This window comes from Rousettus aegyptiacus, unplaced genomic scaffold, assembly GCF_014176215.1.
Source record: "Rousettus aegyptiacus isolate mRouAeg1 unplaced genomic scaffold, mRouAeg1.p scaffold_m13_p_10, whole genome shotgun sequence".
Taxonomy (NCBI): domain Eukaryota; kingdom Metazoa; phylum Chordata; class Mammalia; order Chiroptera; family Pteropodidae; genus Rousettus; species Rousettus aegyptiacus.
This window is the reverse complement of record NW_023416285.1, coordinates 58,477,754-58,498,089: the sequence shown is the minus strand read 5'-3', so window position 1 is coordinate 58,498,089 and position 20,336 is coordinate 58,477,754. Positions and strand designations below refer to the sequence as shown.

General features: G+C 31.2%; 1 protein-coding gene across 27 annotated transcripts in view; it reads left to right on the top strand.

Annotated features, from left to right (window-relative positions):
* Positions 1-18,965, top strand: part of ADGRL3 (adhesion G protein-coupled receptor L3) — a 713,052-nt gene extending 694,087 nt beyond the window's left edge. For 21 of the 27 annotated variants that reach the window (XM_036226761.1, XM_036226753.1, XM_036226746.1 and 18 more), the window contains one exon: positions 12,640-18,965. In XM_036226761.1, coding sequence (XP_036082654.1) covers positions 12,640-13,439 — 800 coding nt within the window. In that variant the 3' untranslated portion in view covers positions 13,440-18,965. Of the gene's footprint in view, positions 1-5,767; positions 6,735-10,680; positions 10,733-12,639 lie in introns of those variants that run through there. The other 6 variants (XM_036226836.1, XM_036226828.1, XM_036226837.1 and 3 more) reach the window with 5 other exon arrangements.
* Positions 18,966-20,336: the final 1,371 nt, after the last annotated feature.

Genomic DNA, 20,336 nt, shown 5'->3' with positions numbered 1-20,336 from the left:
ATAAAAAAAGTAAAATATAAAAAGACTTTTTTTTAAAATGACTATGATTTTACACTTAACCTTTTCTAGTCACCTTAGGGTCCGACTTTCAAATAATTGTCAGAAAAACTTTCCTAAGTTTTGCATATGGAATATGAAAATTCAATTTGCTTTGTATTACAGCTTTAGCAGAAATAAAGATTTGTGATTGACTTTCTCTATCTTCGTTGATGATTCACATATAATTAAATTCAATGTTAATTCCTTTTCCATGGTTTTATTAAAGACCTAATAAGCAGGTATGACTAGACGATAGTTAGAATTTAGTGAGTCAGATAATTAAGAAACAACTATTTTTACATACCCACTTTGAGCTCTTCATTTTGAGTCACGGCAAGTTGTGCTAGGGTTTTTTCCACGATTTATTATGTTAGTATTGAGGTAGCAAATAATTATATGAGTGTTTATTTCTACTCTAACAGTTTCAATATTTAGTACCTAGTATAATATCAGAAGGAAACAAAGAAATCACAGTAAGAACTGGCAATTGGCACTCTTAAAAATTAACTTATATTATAAAACTACTTATATTTGATAAAATGACTTTTTTAGTTTTATTTCAAGATGCTATAGAGTTCATACAAGTTTTTCATTAATTAAGCAAATATTTTTTGACCTCTAGGAACAAACTATTCTAGAACTTGGTACAGAGCAATGGAAAAAAAACTCTTAAATACTCCCTATTTTCCTGAAGTTTCATTCCAATGAAATTAGCATATAAATAGTCTTTTCACATATGTAATATTGTAACTTTCTTTCTCTCCACCCCCAACATCAGCTTATTTGTGTCTTCAAACTGACTAACCAGTAAGCTTAACTTTTCAGCTGAAAAACAGTAACAGATGGTCTGTAAACACTGATCTTCTTGGAAGTCTACAGCAATTTCACAGCTATTAGAAGGGAAGTTTATAAATCAGAAGTTAGTTGGAGGGAAGAGGAGTAGACAGGATGGACAGAATCTTGGAAAATAGTATCTGAATTCAAAGTGACCTTAGTAAATTGAGGAAACAAACAGAAACAAACAGAATAGACTTTACCAAAGACAAGTGAAATGCAGTGCAGCTCTAGAAAAACAAAAAAAGTAACTTTGCACATGAAAGACAGAAGGAGACAGCTTCTGCATAAGTTTTCAGGTAAAATATTGAGACATTGGCAACAAGCTGGTTTTTTCAACACAGTGAGTGCCACCTTTCAAAAGTGTAATTGAAATGTCTAAATTTAAGTGGGGATTATAGGAACCGTGTGGTAGTAACTCCCAGGCAAATTGTACTTGTTAGGATGGCAACAGGAAGAATGACCTTTTAGGTCACTGCCAACCCTGAGTGTCCATGAAAAGCATGAAAAAGAATTGACTTCTTTCACCAGGTGAATCAAATGAGGGATAATTGGCTGGTTACTCAGACATATCTCTCCTTTCAAACTAGCAAACCCATAGAGTTTATCTGTAACTTTATACACTACAAATCATTAATCATCAAACTTCATATTCTACTCTGTTGTAGTTCCTGTTACTGAGCCCTCACTTGAATTATAACTCTCCATTTTTGGAACTAAAGTTAGTTTCAGTGACATTAATTATATTGGTTTCAAATAGTGTGTGAGGTATAAAAGTGAATGATAGTAAAAAAAGCAACTTACTTTAGTGATTCTTTTCTATCAGAAGACTGTCCTTAATATCAAGAGTAAAGAGGAAAATGTTTAAGTTTTTAATTATTTTTATGTGTTTTTGTGACTTTAAATTTAACGGCAATTGGATCTCCAATTATGACTGCATGTCTCTCATTATGTCTATAGATCATTAACTGATTCTAGATTGCAACCAGATTTGAGGAGCACCCACCAAAGACTTGTGGCTGAGATTGATATTGCTCCATTTAGCCAACATTGTGTCATAACACAGCAGTACACCGATAGCATTTCTACTATTGTTCTTGGCCTTTTCACCTTAGCAGGAAGTGATGATAAATAAAATGAACTTTAAAACTCATTCTTCCTACATTAGTAGTTTCATTGGTAAAAGTGCTGTACATTCAGAAATTAGAAAAACTCAGAAAAATTAAAAGGAACTTTATGCTAGGAAACATATAATCAGATGATCATCTATAAAAATGTTGATAGCTTCACTAGATTTCATTATAGAACTCCATTTTGATATATTAACATTTTTTTTCTTATATTTTTTGGCTTTTTTAGTAAACTGAATGATAAACAGAAACCAAAATATTGACTTACCTGTTTTTTGCTTATGCTTATGCTTGATTCTTCCCAACTCATTCTTCCTTATTCTTAAGCACATATCAGTTTTTTTAAAAAAATATATTTTTTTATTTTTTATTTATTTGTATTCCATTATTTTTGGAGTATAATACACAATAACAATATATTTAGTTTCAAGTGTACAACATAATGATTCAATTTTCGTATGTATTATAAAATGTTCATAACGAGGAGTCTAGTTAACATCTGTCATCTGAACAGGTACAATGTTTTTCTTTCTTGTGATGAGAAATTTTACACAGAGCCTCTTCCTAACATTGCATAGAAAATATATATATATATATATTATACATATAACAAAGAAATATTTCCTTTATAAGCTATATAAAGCAAGGGAAAATTTGGCATGTAATCTCAGTCTATTGTTTGTTTTCCAATTAGTTCAAACTAAATAATGTGTAGTAATGAAGGGAAATATGTAGAGATGCAGACATAAATTTCAGCCATAAAGATTTACCCATATGATCTGTGAAAGAATATAAAGAATTTGAGCAATTTTGTATTTTTAAGGTTTTTATCCTAGTTTATTTTAAGTTGTTTACCCTTTCATTTTCTATTTAAATGCTTATTTAGAGTAATTTTAGAAGGCATTTATTTATATTAGAAGACTAACTTTTTTTTTACTTGAAAAAGAAAGGCTAGAATAATAAATATGAGGTAGCCAGTACAATTTCATGTAATTTGCTTTTTTAAAATGTTGTGCAATCTAAATCCTGTTACTAACAATAACATTTAAATTTGCATAACCAACAATATACGTGTTTAAGATGTACAGTATTCCATTTTTTATCTGAAAGGCACTATAACCAGCTCCTTTTAGAGTTTTAAAATTAATTTTTCATTTATTTCATTGGTGAGAAATAATTTCCTGATAGATTATGATAAATTGACAATCTGCCATCACATTTTGTAAAAACATTTAAATATATATGTTGTAGAACTTCAGCAAATATTCAACAAGCACTTAGTGAGTGAAAATTTCTGTGCTAGTTCTGTGTCAGTTCTTTGCAGGACGTGTAAGATGCAAACACATGGCTTATTTCTTGAAAGAACTGAAATTTTCCAGCTCTAGAGAGCTGACAAGCTATATTGTCCTTTAAATCAAGAGACGTTCAATTCCCAATTATGAAGTTAAAATATTTGTTATTTGACTGATAATTTGCCTTATGGCAAACAGCTATGATTTTGAAAAAGTCGAAACTACCCTGGCCATTTTTTTCTTTTTCATTTTTTAAAACATTTTCTACAAGTGACTAAATGTTCTTGTTTTATTCATTTAATATGGATTACTTTTTATTTTGAGGTAATTGTAGATTCACTTGCAGTTGTATGAAATAATACAAGAATCAAATACCTTTTACCTAGTTTCCCTCAAGAATATCTTGTAAAACTATATACTTAATATCATAGCTAGGATATAGACATTCATACAATCCACCAATCTTGTTCAGATTTCTTCAGTTTTTCTTATATTTAATTGTATTTGTGTGTGTATGTGTTTACTTCTATACAAGTCTATCATAAGAGTAAGTTTGTGTATTTACTGCCATAATAAAGATACAGAGTAATTCCATCACCACAAGGTTGGCTCATGTTGCACTTTTGGGACCATACCCACTCAACCCTGGTAATCACTAATCTATTCTCCATCTCTATAATTTTTTTCATTTCAAGAATGTTATGCACATAAGTGAATCATAAGGGTATATCATTTTTGGGATTGTCTTTTTTACTCAGTGTAATTCTCTACAGTTTCATCCAGATCATGTGCATCAGTGATTTGTTCCTTGCTATTGCCGAGTAGTATTCCATACTATGGATGTGCCACAGATTGTTTAACCATTCACCAGCTGAAGAACATCTGGACTGTTTCCCATTATGGGCTCTTATAAATAAAGCTGCCATGAACATTCATATGCAGGTGTTTATGTGAACATAAATTTCCATTTCTCTGGGATAAACATCCAAGAGTACAATTGCAGGGTGGTATGATAATTGCACTTTTCATATTATAAGAAACTGCCAAACTATTTTCCAGAATAGCTGCACTGTTTTGCAACCTCACCAGCAAATATGAATGATCTAGTTTCTCTTCAGTACCAGCATTTGGTATTGTCATCATTTTAAAGTGTATAGTGATATCTCATTGTGATTTTAAACTGTTTTTCCCTAATAGCTAATAGCAGTTCTTTTGATGAGCTTGTCTGACACCTTTATATTCTCTTCTATGAAATGTCTATTTATGCTTTTAGCCCATTTCTAGTAGAATTGTTTTTAGTGTTTTATTTGTTTGTTTTTATTGTTGACTTATCAGAGTTCTTTGTATAGTCCAAATACTATCCCTTTGTTGGATTGCAAATATTTGTAAATTTGTTTGCAAATATTTTCTCTTTATCCATAAATTTTATTTTCATTCTCTAATATATAATTTAAATTAACATATACCTGTATGTTCAACCTATTTCTGTACAATTTTTGTTTTCCTCAATCATTTTTCCTTACTTCATTATCTAACATAAATACACATTCTGCCTATCATTTTCATACATGCCCTATTATATTTAATAAAACTATTTCTCTGATTTTTTGCTTTTTGGCTAAATGGCTTTGGAGGGTAGAAGGTTGGAACTCATACTGATGATATGTTAGAAACTAAGTAAGTACATCTGTTCACAAAAGATGAAAGAATTTAATTTCGTTATTTCACTTTGCCAAAGACCAAACAACCCATTGGAAAATGGAAAATGGAATTACATATGTTGCATGATATCACGAAGTCAATATTCTATTTAAAATATTTTAAAATAATATCCATATAACCATTTTATCATATTTGTTAAGTTCACCTGATTAGTATGCTTACTCTGGTGTACTAATAGGAGTGATAATATCTTATAATTTAAAGAATTCCTCTTCGTGATATTTTAAGAAATGTCCAGTTCTCTTGTGTCAACGACTGCTCTCCAAATAAATATTTTTATCATAAATGTTGCCTTTTATATTTTTTTACTTCCATTGAAAACAATTCAATGTTTTCTGTGAATGAGGAGATGTTTTGTTTAACTTTAGATTTTCTCTTTGTGTTTTAAACCTTTTTTTTTTTTTTGGTTTTGTGTTCTGTTTTCTTTGTATGGAAGACTGTATTTTACTTTTTTTTTTAATTTTTATTTTTAGCAAGCATGAGAATATATTCTTGCTTATACTTTGGGAAAGAGAACACCCTAAAATGTGGCTTAATCAACATTGTAAATCATTTCTTTCCCATCGACTCAGATATGTGCATTGTTGAAAACTGTGCTTAGCCGCATATTTTTTTTAGTCTAATTAGCTGCCTGCCTGTAATCAGGACTATGTCAACTGTTGTCATTCTAAATGTTTCCTTTATTTTTTTTTCAAACACATTTGCCTGATTGACCTTTTTTTTCTCTGTCTTTCTATGGGGCTGCTCCAGGAGCCATGGCTAATCATCTTATAAGCAATGCTCTGCTTCGTCCGCATGGTACTAACAATCCCTATAATACATTGCTTGGGGAACCGGCGGTCTGTAACAACCCTTCTGTCAGCATGTACAACGCACAAGGTGTGCTGGAGTTTATCTTAATTTTTCAAGTGAGAGTCCCATTTTATGTAGCTTTTATGGCCATATTTTTCTTTTCTTCCTCCTGCCTTTTCTTTCTCTTGGAAGCAGACACACAGATTTCTTTCACCTTCTGCCCCTCTTGGTGCTTTTATTTTCCATTTTCCTTAGGTTTTCCTTAGTAAGAAATGGATTCCTTCCTTCTGATAAACACAGACTTAATTCACCAATACGTGTTTGTTTCTCTGTAATGTTTATAAAATGTATTGTGGCTTGTCAGTACTTTTCTTGTTGTTGATTGATTTCTGTATTAAACACCTATGTATTTATTTTGAGAAATGAGATATTTGCCTAAGGTAAGTAAGTTAAAGCAACACTTGATCTAATAGTCTAAATGTTAGAAGATCAAGAAAATAATCTTACTCTATTGTACCATGAGCACATTCTAGGCACAAAGTAACAGTACTGATAAAAACAGTTAGACTCCAGGGAAAATTATGTTGAACTAAGCTGTGGAGAAAAGCTCTGTGAACCTCAGCGATTCTACTCCAGCTTGCCATTGCCCATGTGAGCTGGATCAATAAAGTCACAAAATCCTTTCTCTACCATGTCTATGTGTTAAAAACAAGGCTTTTAAATGTTACCTCTATATTTTCTAGCTTTAAATGGTATAAAACTTTAATTTTCTCTCAAAGAAGCATAAATCTCTTTGAAACTCTTATAAGCACTTGGATATGACTTTATCTTTTCTAAAAATAAAAATTTATTAGGGGACAAGAAATTCAAAAAATCCGTATCATATATATAGAGACCACAGGGAAAAAATACTCAAATAAAATTTTCAATTTTAAAAATCCTACTAAGTCTTCTACTTATTTTAAATTATATTTGAAAGAAAATTCACTATAACAAAAAGACTTCCAAGATTCTTTTTAGTATGATGTGATAAATTAGCAGAATTTAACTTTTCCATGCCATTCGGAATAAAATTTTTATTATCCTCAGATATTTTGCATCTTTTTTTTTTTTTTTCTGCTCCGTCTGTGGTAAAACATTAGCGGTGTGAGTGCATAAAATTTGGTGTGAATGCCCATTCCAGAGAAGCATGTCTGTTGTAACATGGCAATTAGGTGTCTAAAACAATATGAACTTTCCTGGGTGACACCTTTCCAAACACAAAGAATGACTTTAAATTTTTTTTAAATACCAAATTCAATAATTTAGAAGTGACTTCATGAATATAGTTGAGTCGTTTGTTGCTAGGATGAAATAATTAAGCAAAACTTAAATTTTGTCAGCTTTCTTAAAGACTACATATCTAGGAAGTATAGACTTCTAAAATTAAAAATGTAGAGCTCATTGGGTCCTCTCACTACATTGCTGACATTCTGTCAGCCTGTGCTTAATTATTTCCTGTAATGGGGCCCTTCCCACCTCAGGACTTCATAAATAGTTGACTCGAACAAACAGGACTTAGGCATGCCAATTCCCTATGCAGTCAAAATCTGTATTTAACTTTTGACTCCCAAAAATCTTAACTACTAATAGGCTATTGTTGACTGGAAGTATTATTAGTAACATAAACCAGTTGATTAACACTTATTTTATATATGTATTATACATGTAACCTTACAATAAACTAGAGAAAAGAAAATGTTTTTAAGATAACCATAAGGGAAAATATATATACAGTATTGAAAAATATCCGCATAAAGTGGACCTGCACAGTTCAAACCCATGTTGTTCATGGGTCAAGGGTACTCAGTTGTTGAAATACTCCATTTGTCATATATATATATATTTTCCCTCCACTAAGCTGAAATTTGCCTCTGGCCATGATAGTTAGGTTTGCCCTCCAGAGCAAAGCGCAAAGCGTTCTGCTCTCTGTGGCAATCTTTTAAATACTTGAAAGCGGCTAGCTAACCTGTCTTTTTAGTCCTTTATTTTCTTCATGAAACAACCTCAATGCCATCAATATGAGATGGTTTCTAGGTCCTCCTTCATGGTTACCCCCACCCCTAAATTGCTTCTCATTTATCAATATCTGTATTTCATTGTAGCACTCAATGAAGTGTATATTACACAATGTACCAGATGTGGTTTGGTAAAACGGTTTAGCAGACCTTTTAAAAAAAAAAAAAATTAGGCTATGTAACAGATATTTGTGTCATAAACATTTTAAGGTGTGCTGACATATTAGTCAGTTCTGAATGTTGTTAAATGAAGATTTATACCATATTTGTAAATTGTCTATTCTACATTATCATTTACCTTACACAAAAAGTTGTTGAACATTGTTTTAAAACAAATAATAAATTTGAATCACATTTTGCTCAGCTTTTTTGATTATTCACATATGTCTTACATAATGAAAAAATTTAACAATTATTTTACATGTTTTTCCTAATTCAGTATCTGCCTTCTTGTCTTATTTTATTTTTATTGATATTTTAAATTAAGGGATTTTTATAAAGATAGAACACTTCTGTAAATAGTGTCCAATTGAAATTCTTATGATGCAGAATTTAAAATAATACCATATAGATTCAAAGTTTATTTCTATAGAATCCATTACTGGATATTGATATTAAGATTATCAATAAATATATAAATGATTCTTCTGAATGGATTTGTTTTTTATGCCAGTAAGTTAAATAAATTCTACTGAATTTTCTTAAAACTGAAAGTATATAATTTTAATGTTTTTCAGAGTCACAAATGGAATCATTAAGCTATTTGATGTTTCAATATTTTTAAGATGTTAAGAAACTATAGTAGTGCTTAAAATAATTCTTTTTACCACTGATTCAAAATAGATCTTGGTGATTGTCATTTTGCTACTAATTTTATGCTTTCAGATGAATGCACTTATATTCTTACTGGCAAAGTGAAATCTTACATGAAATATAGGTGGCTTGGTATGTACTGGAGTGGTTTATGTTGAATTTCCACTTGGTTCTATTCTATGGGTCTTCTAATTCAGTTACACCAATGACATCCAAGCAAAGAAGAGTTCAGAAATACGTGTCCATTTTTGCTTGTAATGCCTTTATTTAACAATATGTAAGGATGTGTTTCTAGTATTAGTGAAGCTTATAGAGTTAGGAATAACAATGAATAATATACTTTTATTATATTGCATTCAGATTGTCTGTGGAAATATTTAAAACTTCATGCATAGTATTTCTGGGCCATTGTCTTCTTGTCAGTATTGGAGAATTTAATTTTTGTAAGATCAATTTTATTATTGATAAACCTGTCAACAAAGCATAATATAGAGGTCATGATTTTGCAAAATAATTTACATTTTAAAGTAATTTAATTCAATTCTAAAACTTCGAAGAAAGACATATATCCTTAGTATGAGATATAGTGAAAAATACATTGTAGTTGGTAAAAATACAAGGTTATATTATAAAATATATAAATAAATATTCTGTTAGAACTTTCAAAGCCTAAGGCAAATGTGAAGAGAAAGAGATAAATAGTAATACATAGAGGGGATCCAGAAAATTCCTTTTCTTATCTCAGTTCTGCCACTGTTAGCAGGATGGTGTTAGGTGATGCTCACCCTCCCTTGGCTGCAGTTTCCTCATCTCCGAAGAGCAGGAGTTGAACCTCAGTTATCTCTCATGTGCTTTCCAGTTCTAAACTTTTGTCATTTAAAGAGGGAGTTATAAAGAACCTACGAACAATTTCCATCTGTTGCTATACTGGTTTGGCTCTTTATTTCCAGTTCTTTTTCTAAAGCTCTTTTGAAAATCTATAAGAAATTTTATCTGCAATTTGAAATATTGTTGGCTTTTGCTGAGAAGCTTATCAACATTTAAAGTACAAACACCGTATCTCTAAAGCAGTAGTTAAATTACGAGTTGGAATCTCTAAATAATATAGCCAGTAAATTCACCAGTTTTTATTTTTTGATGATTTAACCTTCCCGTAAACAAAATCAGCAAGAGCAGTTCTTTTGACCTGATTATAATATGAGTTAAAAAAAAATTTTGCTCTGATTGTTTTTAAGGGATCAACTCTAAAAATGTTTGATTGCATATGATTGTGCAACAATACAGAAAAAATCCTGATATCGATGGTGGTAATTTTTTCCCTTTGCATTTTCTTGATACAGAATAAGATTGGATTTAACCTTTTTTTTTTTTCTCCATAGTTATACAACTTTTGCATATGAGCTCCAGAAATGACCAATATTATTCACAATTGGTAAAGAAGCATTCGTATAGATATAGTTGGGGAAAAATAACTTATACATGCACAGAGAAGATACATAAGGGAAAAAACACAATTACGAAAACTTTCAACTGTAGATTCCTCTCTGCATATAAGCTCAAGACTTTTTAATGAAAATTTTAAAGTTAATAACATTCCTTAGAAGCAAGTATTTTCTAACACACACATTAATATTTATATATAGTTGTGGAAGTAGTTGTGGCTTGTCCTCACATTCTTTATCTTCTTGTTTGGTGAGATAATCTTAACTTTTAAAAAAAGTGTATTTGTTTGAAATTTACTAAAAACTGTAGAAATGCTTATTAAAGACTCATTTTATTAGCATGTGTTAAGGGGATTTTTTATTTTCTGACTAACATTTCAGTATTTTTAATTATGATAAACCATGTAACACAAACTCATGTATTTTGGGGCACTGGAAATTATTTCCTTTGACTCTTTTTTCTGCATATCATCAATTTGCTTTTTACTCATGTTTCTTCTACTGTCGCTGTAAGCTTACTTGTTGTTTTTTCTTTCCTTTTCTTCATGCTGTCGTTTAGAGCCCTACAGAGAGACAAGTATGGGAGTAAAGCTAAACATTGCATATCAAATGTAATTTTTTTTAGTTCACTTTTATTGCATCACATATAGATGATGTAGTTATTAAAAACAGTTCATCTCACAATTTAAAAACTAAAGAACCTATGAATTGACTTATTTAAATATATGTTAATAGAGAATAGACGCTTTTGTTGTCTGATTCTTTTATTGTGTCACATAATCAACATAGTTGTTAAGTCTCATGTAATGTTTGTGTGAGTTAAATTGTTTTTAAATTAAGCATTTATTTTTGCTAATTCATAAACTTTTAATTTTTATTAATACATTTCATCATATAAATATATGTCACATGCAACATGGCCACTTTATTTTACTATGGCTGTTTTGGACTCATACCTAATGCATTGACAACAGAAATAATAAACATATGTTTCAATGCATCAGTCACTAGACCATAACCATCAAGCATACCATAGCAACCTCTGCAGCAACAATCACCCATCACGTATGGCCCTTTAAAAGGCATTTACTTTTTTTTTCTTAACATTGTGGATTTGTCTAAAAGATATCTTATAACATGAAAATAAATCACTTCACCCTATGTCTGTGATGGCTGCCTTTTAAAGTATTTAATGCATTGCTATTTTCAAAAACTGTGCTACTTGAATACAGAGTACTCATCAGAAGTCCATATAAAAATTGAACATATTTGGGATACTTTATTTAAACCAGCAATGAACTAGTTTAGTTTTGTTAAACATAACTGCATCACAGATATAGAATGAATCCTGTATTTTCACAAGTTAACGGTGTATTGAGAAGTTTAATAGAATTCTTCAATTAATTGTTTTATAAAGAAATACCTTTTCTTATTGACTAGTATTGGTTAAATGTTCATGTTTTATTTTCTTTTGTGGTTGCATTCAAAGTGATTTATGAAACGATTATAGATTCTTGGATTTCTGTTCATTCAAGATTATGCAAAAGCCTTGAATAAGCATGCGGTCAAATTTATTTTACTGAAGTTCTTTCTTTCCAGAATGTAATATTTAAGCTCTTTTAAATCCAAATTTTAACACACACAAAGTCGTCACTCATTATGAAATGGAACTTTTAATTCTAACATTGCGTTTTAAGGAATCAGACCCCTATGTCTCTATACATTTTTTTATAGTATTATCTAATGACCCTAAGCAATTACTAATGGGTTAATATATAATAGTAACCAAAGTGCTTATGTCAGAAAAAAAAATTAGAAAGTAAATCCAAATATTTTCGTTTTGAAAGTTTTTATATGCAAATTATTTTGATGTGTCATTTTTTTGACTAAGCATTATTTCATGACTACATCATTCTGGCAAATTTAACATAATCCTTTTGTGGTTTTATGTTTAGGGATGATTTTTAATGTCATCAAATTACTAGAACCTGCTTGATTCTTTTACTTTAACCAGTATATTTGAAGTACCACACATGAATTATGTTAATATTATATCCGTTTCAATGTTAAGATAACATGTAAAATTAAAGGCAATTAATTATTGATTGACTTTGATGTGTGTAAATTAAAAGGAATGAATGATTATCCCAAAATTTTGTGTTATTTTTTCTAAGTTCTAACCGAATAGGCTTCAAATAATTCCAGGCAATGTTTGAGTGGAAATTGCAAATTCATAGTTTTTTTTTTTTTAAGATTTATTTTGAACACTTCTTTTCTATTTTTAAGATTTCTATCAATTGTCTGATTAGATAGATGATACATTGATCAATCAATTGATAGATAGATAATGTATATATAGATTTAATAGTGTTTCTTTGTTTCCAAAGATTTTATACTTAACTAAAAGTGCTAGCAATTTATACATACTTTATAGTCATCTGATTTTGCTTTTGTGCTTGTGTGTGTGTTCTGTGGTCAATTGAATATAAATGTCATAGTGTTTTGTAATCTTTTTCAGAGGGGCTTCTGAACAATGCCAGGGATACAAGTGTCATGGATACTCTACCACTGAATGGTAACCATGGCAATAGTTACAGCATTGCCAGTGGTGAATACCTGAGCAACTGTGTGCAAATCCTAGACCGTGGCTATAACCATAATGAGACCGCCCTAGAGAAAAAGATTCTGAAGGAACTCACTTCCAACTATATACCTTCCTACCTGAACAATCATGAACGCTCCAGCGAACAGAACAGGAATCTGATGAACAAGCTGGTGAATAACCTTGGCAGTGGGAGTGAAGATGATGCCATTGTTCTGGATGATGCCACCTCCTTTAACCATGAGGAGAGTTTGGGCCTGGAACTCATACACGAGGAATCTGATGCTCCTTTGCTGCCTCCAAGAGTTTACTCCACAGAGAACCACCAGCCACACCATTATACCAGAAGGCGGATCCCCCAAGACCACAGTGAGAGCTTTTTCCCTTTGCTAACCAACGAGCACACAGAAGATCTCCAGTCACCCCACAGGGACTCTCTCTACACCAGCATGCCGGCACTGGCTGGTGTGCCTGCCGCAGAGAGTGTTACCACCAGCACCCAGACCGAACCCCCACCGGCCAAATGTGGTGATGCCGAAGATGTTTACTACAAAAGCATGCCAAATCTAGGCTCCAGAAACCACATTCATCCGCTGCACACCTACTACCAGCTAGGTCGTGGGAGCAGTGATGGATTTATAGTTCCTCCAAACAAAGAAGGGACCCCTCCGGAGGGAAGCGTGAAAGGACTTGCTCATTTGGTCACTAGTCTATAGAAGATGACAGAGAAATTTAAACGAACAAACCCACTAACACCTGGTTGACTGTTCTGAGTTGCTATAAGCAGTGGTAATAATGTGTGTACTCCTAAATCTTTATGCTGTTCCTGAATGACAAACACAAACTCTCAGACTTTTCTTTTTTTTAATGGGATTTTTAGGTCAGCCCAGGGGAGAAAGATAACTGCTGAAAATCCCCGGCACCCTATCCTTTTCTGTCTTTTCCCCCCTCAGATGGAGACTTCATTATGTTAATGAACAAGATATGAAGAAAATGGCGCTCATTGTGGCCTCGTTGAATTATGTTGTGTTTGTTCTAACATCTCTGATGCTGTTACTATTATGACAAGGACCTGATTTTTAAATGGCCAGAACAGTTGTTTGACATCAGTAACGATGCTGCGTCTAGATTGGAGTGCTGCACAAACATGAAAGCAAAGCAGAACCGCATCACACAGTGGTTTTTAGTCACTCAAAACCCAAGTTCACCACAGCGAAAATAGCTGTGGTATACAAAATAAGACCACAAAATTAATAACAAAATGGAGGGGAATTCTAGAATTATATGCTAAATGCATATTTTATGATTTGCTGTCTTAATTGATGATAAAACTAATGGCAGAAAAAAAGAACTGAACAATTTCTATGTAATGTACAGATACTAGATTGCATATATAGTCTGCTTTCTGTTCCTCCAGAATTTGAGTCCTGTTAATGTAGTGGAAAAAAAAAAAAAGAAATTTTCTTTTACTTTCGTGCTGGTCTTGCAAGTTTGTCTACCAGTAAGAGAGCAAAGTTTCCTTCCTTTCTTCTTTCATTTTCTTTTTTTTTTTTTCCTCTCTCTCTCTCTATCTTTTTTTTTTTTTTTTTTTTTTTTGCCTATTTTCTTTAAAAATTCACTTGGCAAAAAATAAATAACTAAATAATAAATAAATGAAACTATCACTTTATAAGAATCATTTTCTAGTAATGCAAACAAATTATTTTTTACAAAAAAAAATAAAATAAATAAAATTAGACTTCCTTCCCTCACTATATATCTTTATTCAGTCAGGATATTTCCAAGAGCATTTTTTGAGAAATAGAGCAGGACGAACTTTTATGTTTAGAGTGCATATCTGTTATAATGCAAGCATATTTGGCAAGCAGTTCATCACCAAGACAGTAGCTATGATTCTAGAAGTCAGGAGGTGTCAATAGAACTAGTGGGGCTTCTGCATGTGAAAAAAACAGTATCCCATAGGCATTAAGATGCTGAATGCTCAGTTTGATTCCCAAGTGTGCACTTGCACTATCAACTTTTAAAGGAAATTTACTCCCTCATAGTAAGAATTGAAAGGTCAAGTTATTTTGAAATGATTAAAAAAAAACTGTTTATTAACATGAAAATTTATTTATTTGACAAGATTTTAAGTGATGTCGGAATACAGAGGTATATTAGCAGCACATATAATTTTTTTTTTAAATTTATGGTTCATTTTGTATGGTCTCAAAGTTGGATGACCTCATTACTAATATTTGTTGTAAAAGTGAAACTTGTTTGCCAACCAATAAACAACTGATTGAGATTTAGTAGATACCGTATTGATGTATGTACTATATGATTATTCTTTTTTTCCTCACCTTTCTTTCCTTCTGTTTTCAGTGTATAAACTTTGCAATCCTCTATGGCCTAAATGAGCCATGCAAAAGAAATCAATCTGTCTAAATGAATAAATTAAGCACAAAATTATACACCTTTTGCAGACAGAGTAAACCAGAAAAATGGGATGGGCTTTTTTATGTTGGCTGAAATATGATGCATAACTTACTTTCCAGCAGGTTAATATATAGGTTATTATATGCTTATTTATAAGCCAGCTGCAGTCTCTATGCTTAAAAGGCAGCTTCAATCAGAGATTTAAATACTTCATGGGGGGAGGGTGGATCATATTTTTTCCTCCCTTTTAAGCTCTTTTTTGATGTCAGAAATTTAAATTTACTCAATTGGCAAAACGCTGCAAGAATAAAGGAAGAGAGAATATCTGTTTTATAAAGATAGTAAAAGACATTTTAATGCTATTTTTTTTTCTTGTTCTATATAAGAAGAAAGTGGGAGGGAAAATCCTTTCAAATAAACCTTCTAGGTTTCTAAGTACTGAACAACCTTTACCAGCAGTGTCCAAGCATGGAGCCCCTCTAAAGGCAAAGCTAGAATGAATTTGCCAAATCATAACTTATCTTGTAGTATGTGATATCTTGGTGATGTTTTTCTTTTTCCTTTTAATGTCCCCCAACTTTAAACACCATCCTCCTATAAATTAATTTCTTAATATGAGAAAAGAGTAGCTTAGAGAATAGCCAGTAATCTATACATACAGTTTAAAATAGATATGACGAAAGAAAATATTCTGTGCTGGGTCAGAGTATGTTATAACCTTAATATAACCTCAAAACATCTTATGCATCATTATTCCTTTTTAGTCACTTGACATGAATATTTTTGTCTACAGATTTGCTTTAAATTGTAGGAGAACCATAGCTTTAAATGGTAATTAGGTTTTCTCATACCACACTATGGCGATATTAGCACCTGAAAGATGGTTAGCCTATCTGCTACATAAAATACATTTGGTTATGAAAGAAACATTTTTAGACATATTTAAGGTGACTACAGAAATAAATGTGGTCTGTGGATTATGAGCACTTATGTTTGTTTTGCCAATCCAACAATAATCTATATGAGAACAATTCTGCCAATAAGAAGCTAGTTTCACAGAACAATGGGGAAACTACCTCAATTCAGCTTGCTGATGCTACCAATTCTGATTTTCTGATATTTGCTACCTCCCTGCCCACTATCTTTTGTGTTTCATTATATAAAATTTGAAGCCGGTAGCCTCCCCACCTCTCCATAGACCAGGTTGAAAATCACTTGAATACGCAAACTGGTGCAGAAGGCCATTTAGTACTATCAGTTATTTCCAAGCTCTTACATCAGGATGAAAGGGTAAGAGTTTTGAACTTGCATACATCATAGCTGGCATGCTTTCAGAGAGACCGAAGAGCTCAAAGACTATTACAAGAAGGGATTATTCCCCCAAGTTTTACATGACTATGATGAAAACAAAACACTTGATAAAAGAGTTAATTACATATATTTCAATAGAAATTCATGTATATCTAACAAGTATCCATTTAGTCCTCTTTACATTAGCAAGGGTTAAATTCCTGAACTTGAATCTTTCTTTTTCACATGCATTTTTATGTGTAGCTATTGATAAATTAATAATTTTAATTTTTTTACCACCTTTGTCTGTATTTTCCATACACTGTGACATTCATGACCTACTCATCTGCATACTTCTGATGTTTATCTGATTTTTTTTTATTAAGAAGTAAATTTGCAACGAACACATATTATACACACATAGCACATGATCCAATAGCTGGAAGTAAAAGTTATGCTAATAAAAAAAAAACAATTATTATTTCCTGGTAAAATAATATTTTTATATAACATTTTACACCTGATTTATTTTTCTTTCTGAGGTTTATTTCATATGATACTTTATCAGGACACTAGCTAAGAGAACACATGTTTAGTTAATTCAGAAACTATTTGAAATTGTATAGCCCGTGTTTGTAACTGATACTATTTATGAAGAATTCTAAATTTTGCAAAGGAGAAATCAGTTGAAATTTCAATTTAACTTTTTGAGCGCCCCCTCTTTGTTTCCACTCTATTAAAATTAAAACACTATAGTTCAATAATAAATCTCTGTGCTAAAATAATCATGACAGAAGAGAACTGATATAAGAACAATTATGTTGGAGTAAAAATAATGAGGAAAATGTATTGATCAACTGTAGGTAATGCAAATACCCTTAACTTCCTGCAAAACATATTCAAAATGATTCTAAAATAAAATCCAATTTATTATCTATATTTTTAAAATCCTCATTAATCTAAAAAATGAAAGATCTTAAGATTTATTTATTTTTAACATTCATTGGTGTGATGAAACATTTCAGAACAATGGAGATAAGCATATAAGTAAATTAGTAATATTTATAAAGAACGCATTGTTGTAGGCAATAATTTTAGGCTTTTTCTCCACACAATCTAAATCCATTGACTGGTTTGTTTTTGCTAAAAAATTACATTCAGAATTTAAAAGGCTGACTTTCTGCATTATTGCAGAGACCAAAAGGGAGAGAAAAAATATTTTCTGAGTTGTCTAAAGATCAACTCTGAACTAATTAATAGTCATCTCTTATTAGTGAAAGAATAATTAGTCGTTAGAAGTTGTCCATCAGTACTGTAACAAAGTGCCACTGTTTGGGATGCTTTGTGGGGGGGGGGGCGGGGGAACAACACTATGGAACTACTATGCATGTCAATTCAAATTTAGAGAAAGAGAAAAAGAATCCAAAACCAAATATGATTTTGAGCAATTCTGAAAATATCGTCAAGAATATTGTTTCTTCTATAACAAACATACTTGAGATAAAATAACAATATGTATGATCTTCCCAGTCTATTGTAGTGTGCCAATTAAGATTTAGTTTGTTTAGTAATTCATAAGTATAACTTGCCACATAAATTATTACTATGCACTCTGAAGTAATATTTTAAATATATCTCATGTTTGATTTCTACACATTCATAAATTAGATAGAAACGTGGAAGCACAAGAGTGAAAAAGCAACATTACAAAATAGTTTATGGAATCATTTTTGTGCAAATGAATTCTACATAAGAAGCTTCTTTGAGCTCACAAAGTAGATTTGATAGATCCCAACTATAAATTTAATTTTGTAATCAGCAAATATGTCCTCCTTAAACCATCTAAAAATATTGCTAAATATCTTAATTTTTATTTCTAGACTAGTAGAAATTAAGAAGTTTGGTAGCTACTTCTTTCCTGCTTAGGCCATGAGAGGAATCTTTTTTATTTACTGATTAATTTGATTACTTCTTCTTTGCTTTAAAAAGATAATCAATCTTCAAACTTCATCTGTACACATACTTACATACTCTAGTTTCTTTTATTTACAACTTGCCGAGGAAATAGCTTGATTATAATATTGCAAATTTCATGATTTTTGCAATAAAATGGATAGTTATGGTTGTGCACCTTCTCATTGAAATAAAGTTAGTACTATCTGTCCCTTTTTAAAAAATTAGATAAGCACTTCTCTAACATCTAAGACCTTTAAGTTATTATTTCGATGTCTCTATTTCAACTATGTTTGATATTTCTTTCTCTTAATACATGTCACTCAAATTTTTCTCATTTAAGTTCTGTCCCATTAAAGTATGTCAAAGGTAAATGCAAACTGATTTTTAAGAAAGCATGTGAAGGGAGAACTTTAATTTATGTGAAGAAGTTAAGGAAGATTATAGGAAAAAAAAAAACCTGTATTGGGATAAACAAGTCTTTTCAATCACAATATGAATAAAAGAAAAGCAGAATCAATCAAGTTAGCAAATTTTTGGTGAGGTAGCAGGACCTAAATTAGGGTTACAGAGAAAAACTTTTCAGAAAAAAATAGCAAAATCATTTAGAGTGATAAATATCTTTTAAACACTGTACCGAACACTATCGATGCATTGAAAAACAATAAAATTAGAGTTCACCATATTATAATTTTATCCTACTGATTCCACAGGAAATACTAAACACTTTAACACCATAGTTACTTCTTGTCTGGCTATCCCCTCCCTCAAAGACACATGAATATTTTATAAATGTTTCTTAAATATAAATATTTTTGCCTCAATTCACTTTCACTCTCTTATCAGCTTATTCTGTTGTATGCCAACACAGTTCATGCTACTAGTAGCTTTGTACCTTTTAGAGCTTTATTATGAATCTTTCTAATAAGCATTAAATTAATATTAACTTGGAATTATGTACATTGTGCAAAATAATTCATAACCAAGCAATATTTATATTACCAGATAATTCAATATATATATATGAATATTACTCTGAGATTGAACAAATAATAACACTGCTGAAAATATTACTCTCAATTTCTCTCTATTGTAGTCAGTTTATAAAATTCTGCAGACAGTTGTACACATGGTGTGTTATCAGAGTACTCCATAATCCAAATGTGTCTAAAAGTATTCCCAATGCTTCTTCATTCTAGAATGCCAAAGAAAATAGCTTGAAAGAAGAGGACAGTAAAGCCAACTTCTAAAGATCTAATTTAGATAAACATTGTCATCCAGAATGAATAATTTTAAAATGAGAATATTCGGCTCTGTGATCAAAGGGAGAGGTTATTAAAGGTTTACAGTTAGTACGATATCGGAGGATTTAAAATTTTAAAGGTGTTAAGTTTGTCTCAATAGATCAAGACTGCAGAATTTTATACTACGTTGGCAAGAAAATATGTTTGAAATTCATAAAGTAGTTTTTTAAAGGTTAAGAATTCTTCTAATTCTTCTGAAGGTAAAACTGACAAAATGATCCTGGCTTCAAAATGAAATGTTTTGGTTGCCCTCAAAAAATGAAATGTTTTGGCAAATTTCATGAATGCCGTCAACTCTTTCATAGTAGGTACAGATTCTGAGGGATGGAACTTGGGAAAAAATGACTAGAATAGAGTGTCCTTTTATGCTCACCACTGCTTCATCCTCTAGAGCCTTTTTTAAATTTTCTGAACATCAAGTTGTCACAATGTCTTATGTTTTGAATGACATTATGAATCAAGAAAGATGAGGAAAAAACATTTAAAGTTGATTTTCATGCCTCATTTGAGAACAAAGATTTCCTTTACCATCCTAAGTAATAAAAAGATGATATGTCTTGAGACAGAGCTGTGGACAATCAGAATGTGTACATTTATAAACAAATATTCTTTGTATATTCTAACACTGATCTTTGCCTATGAACTATA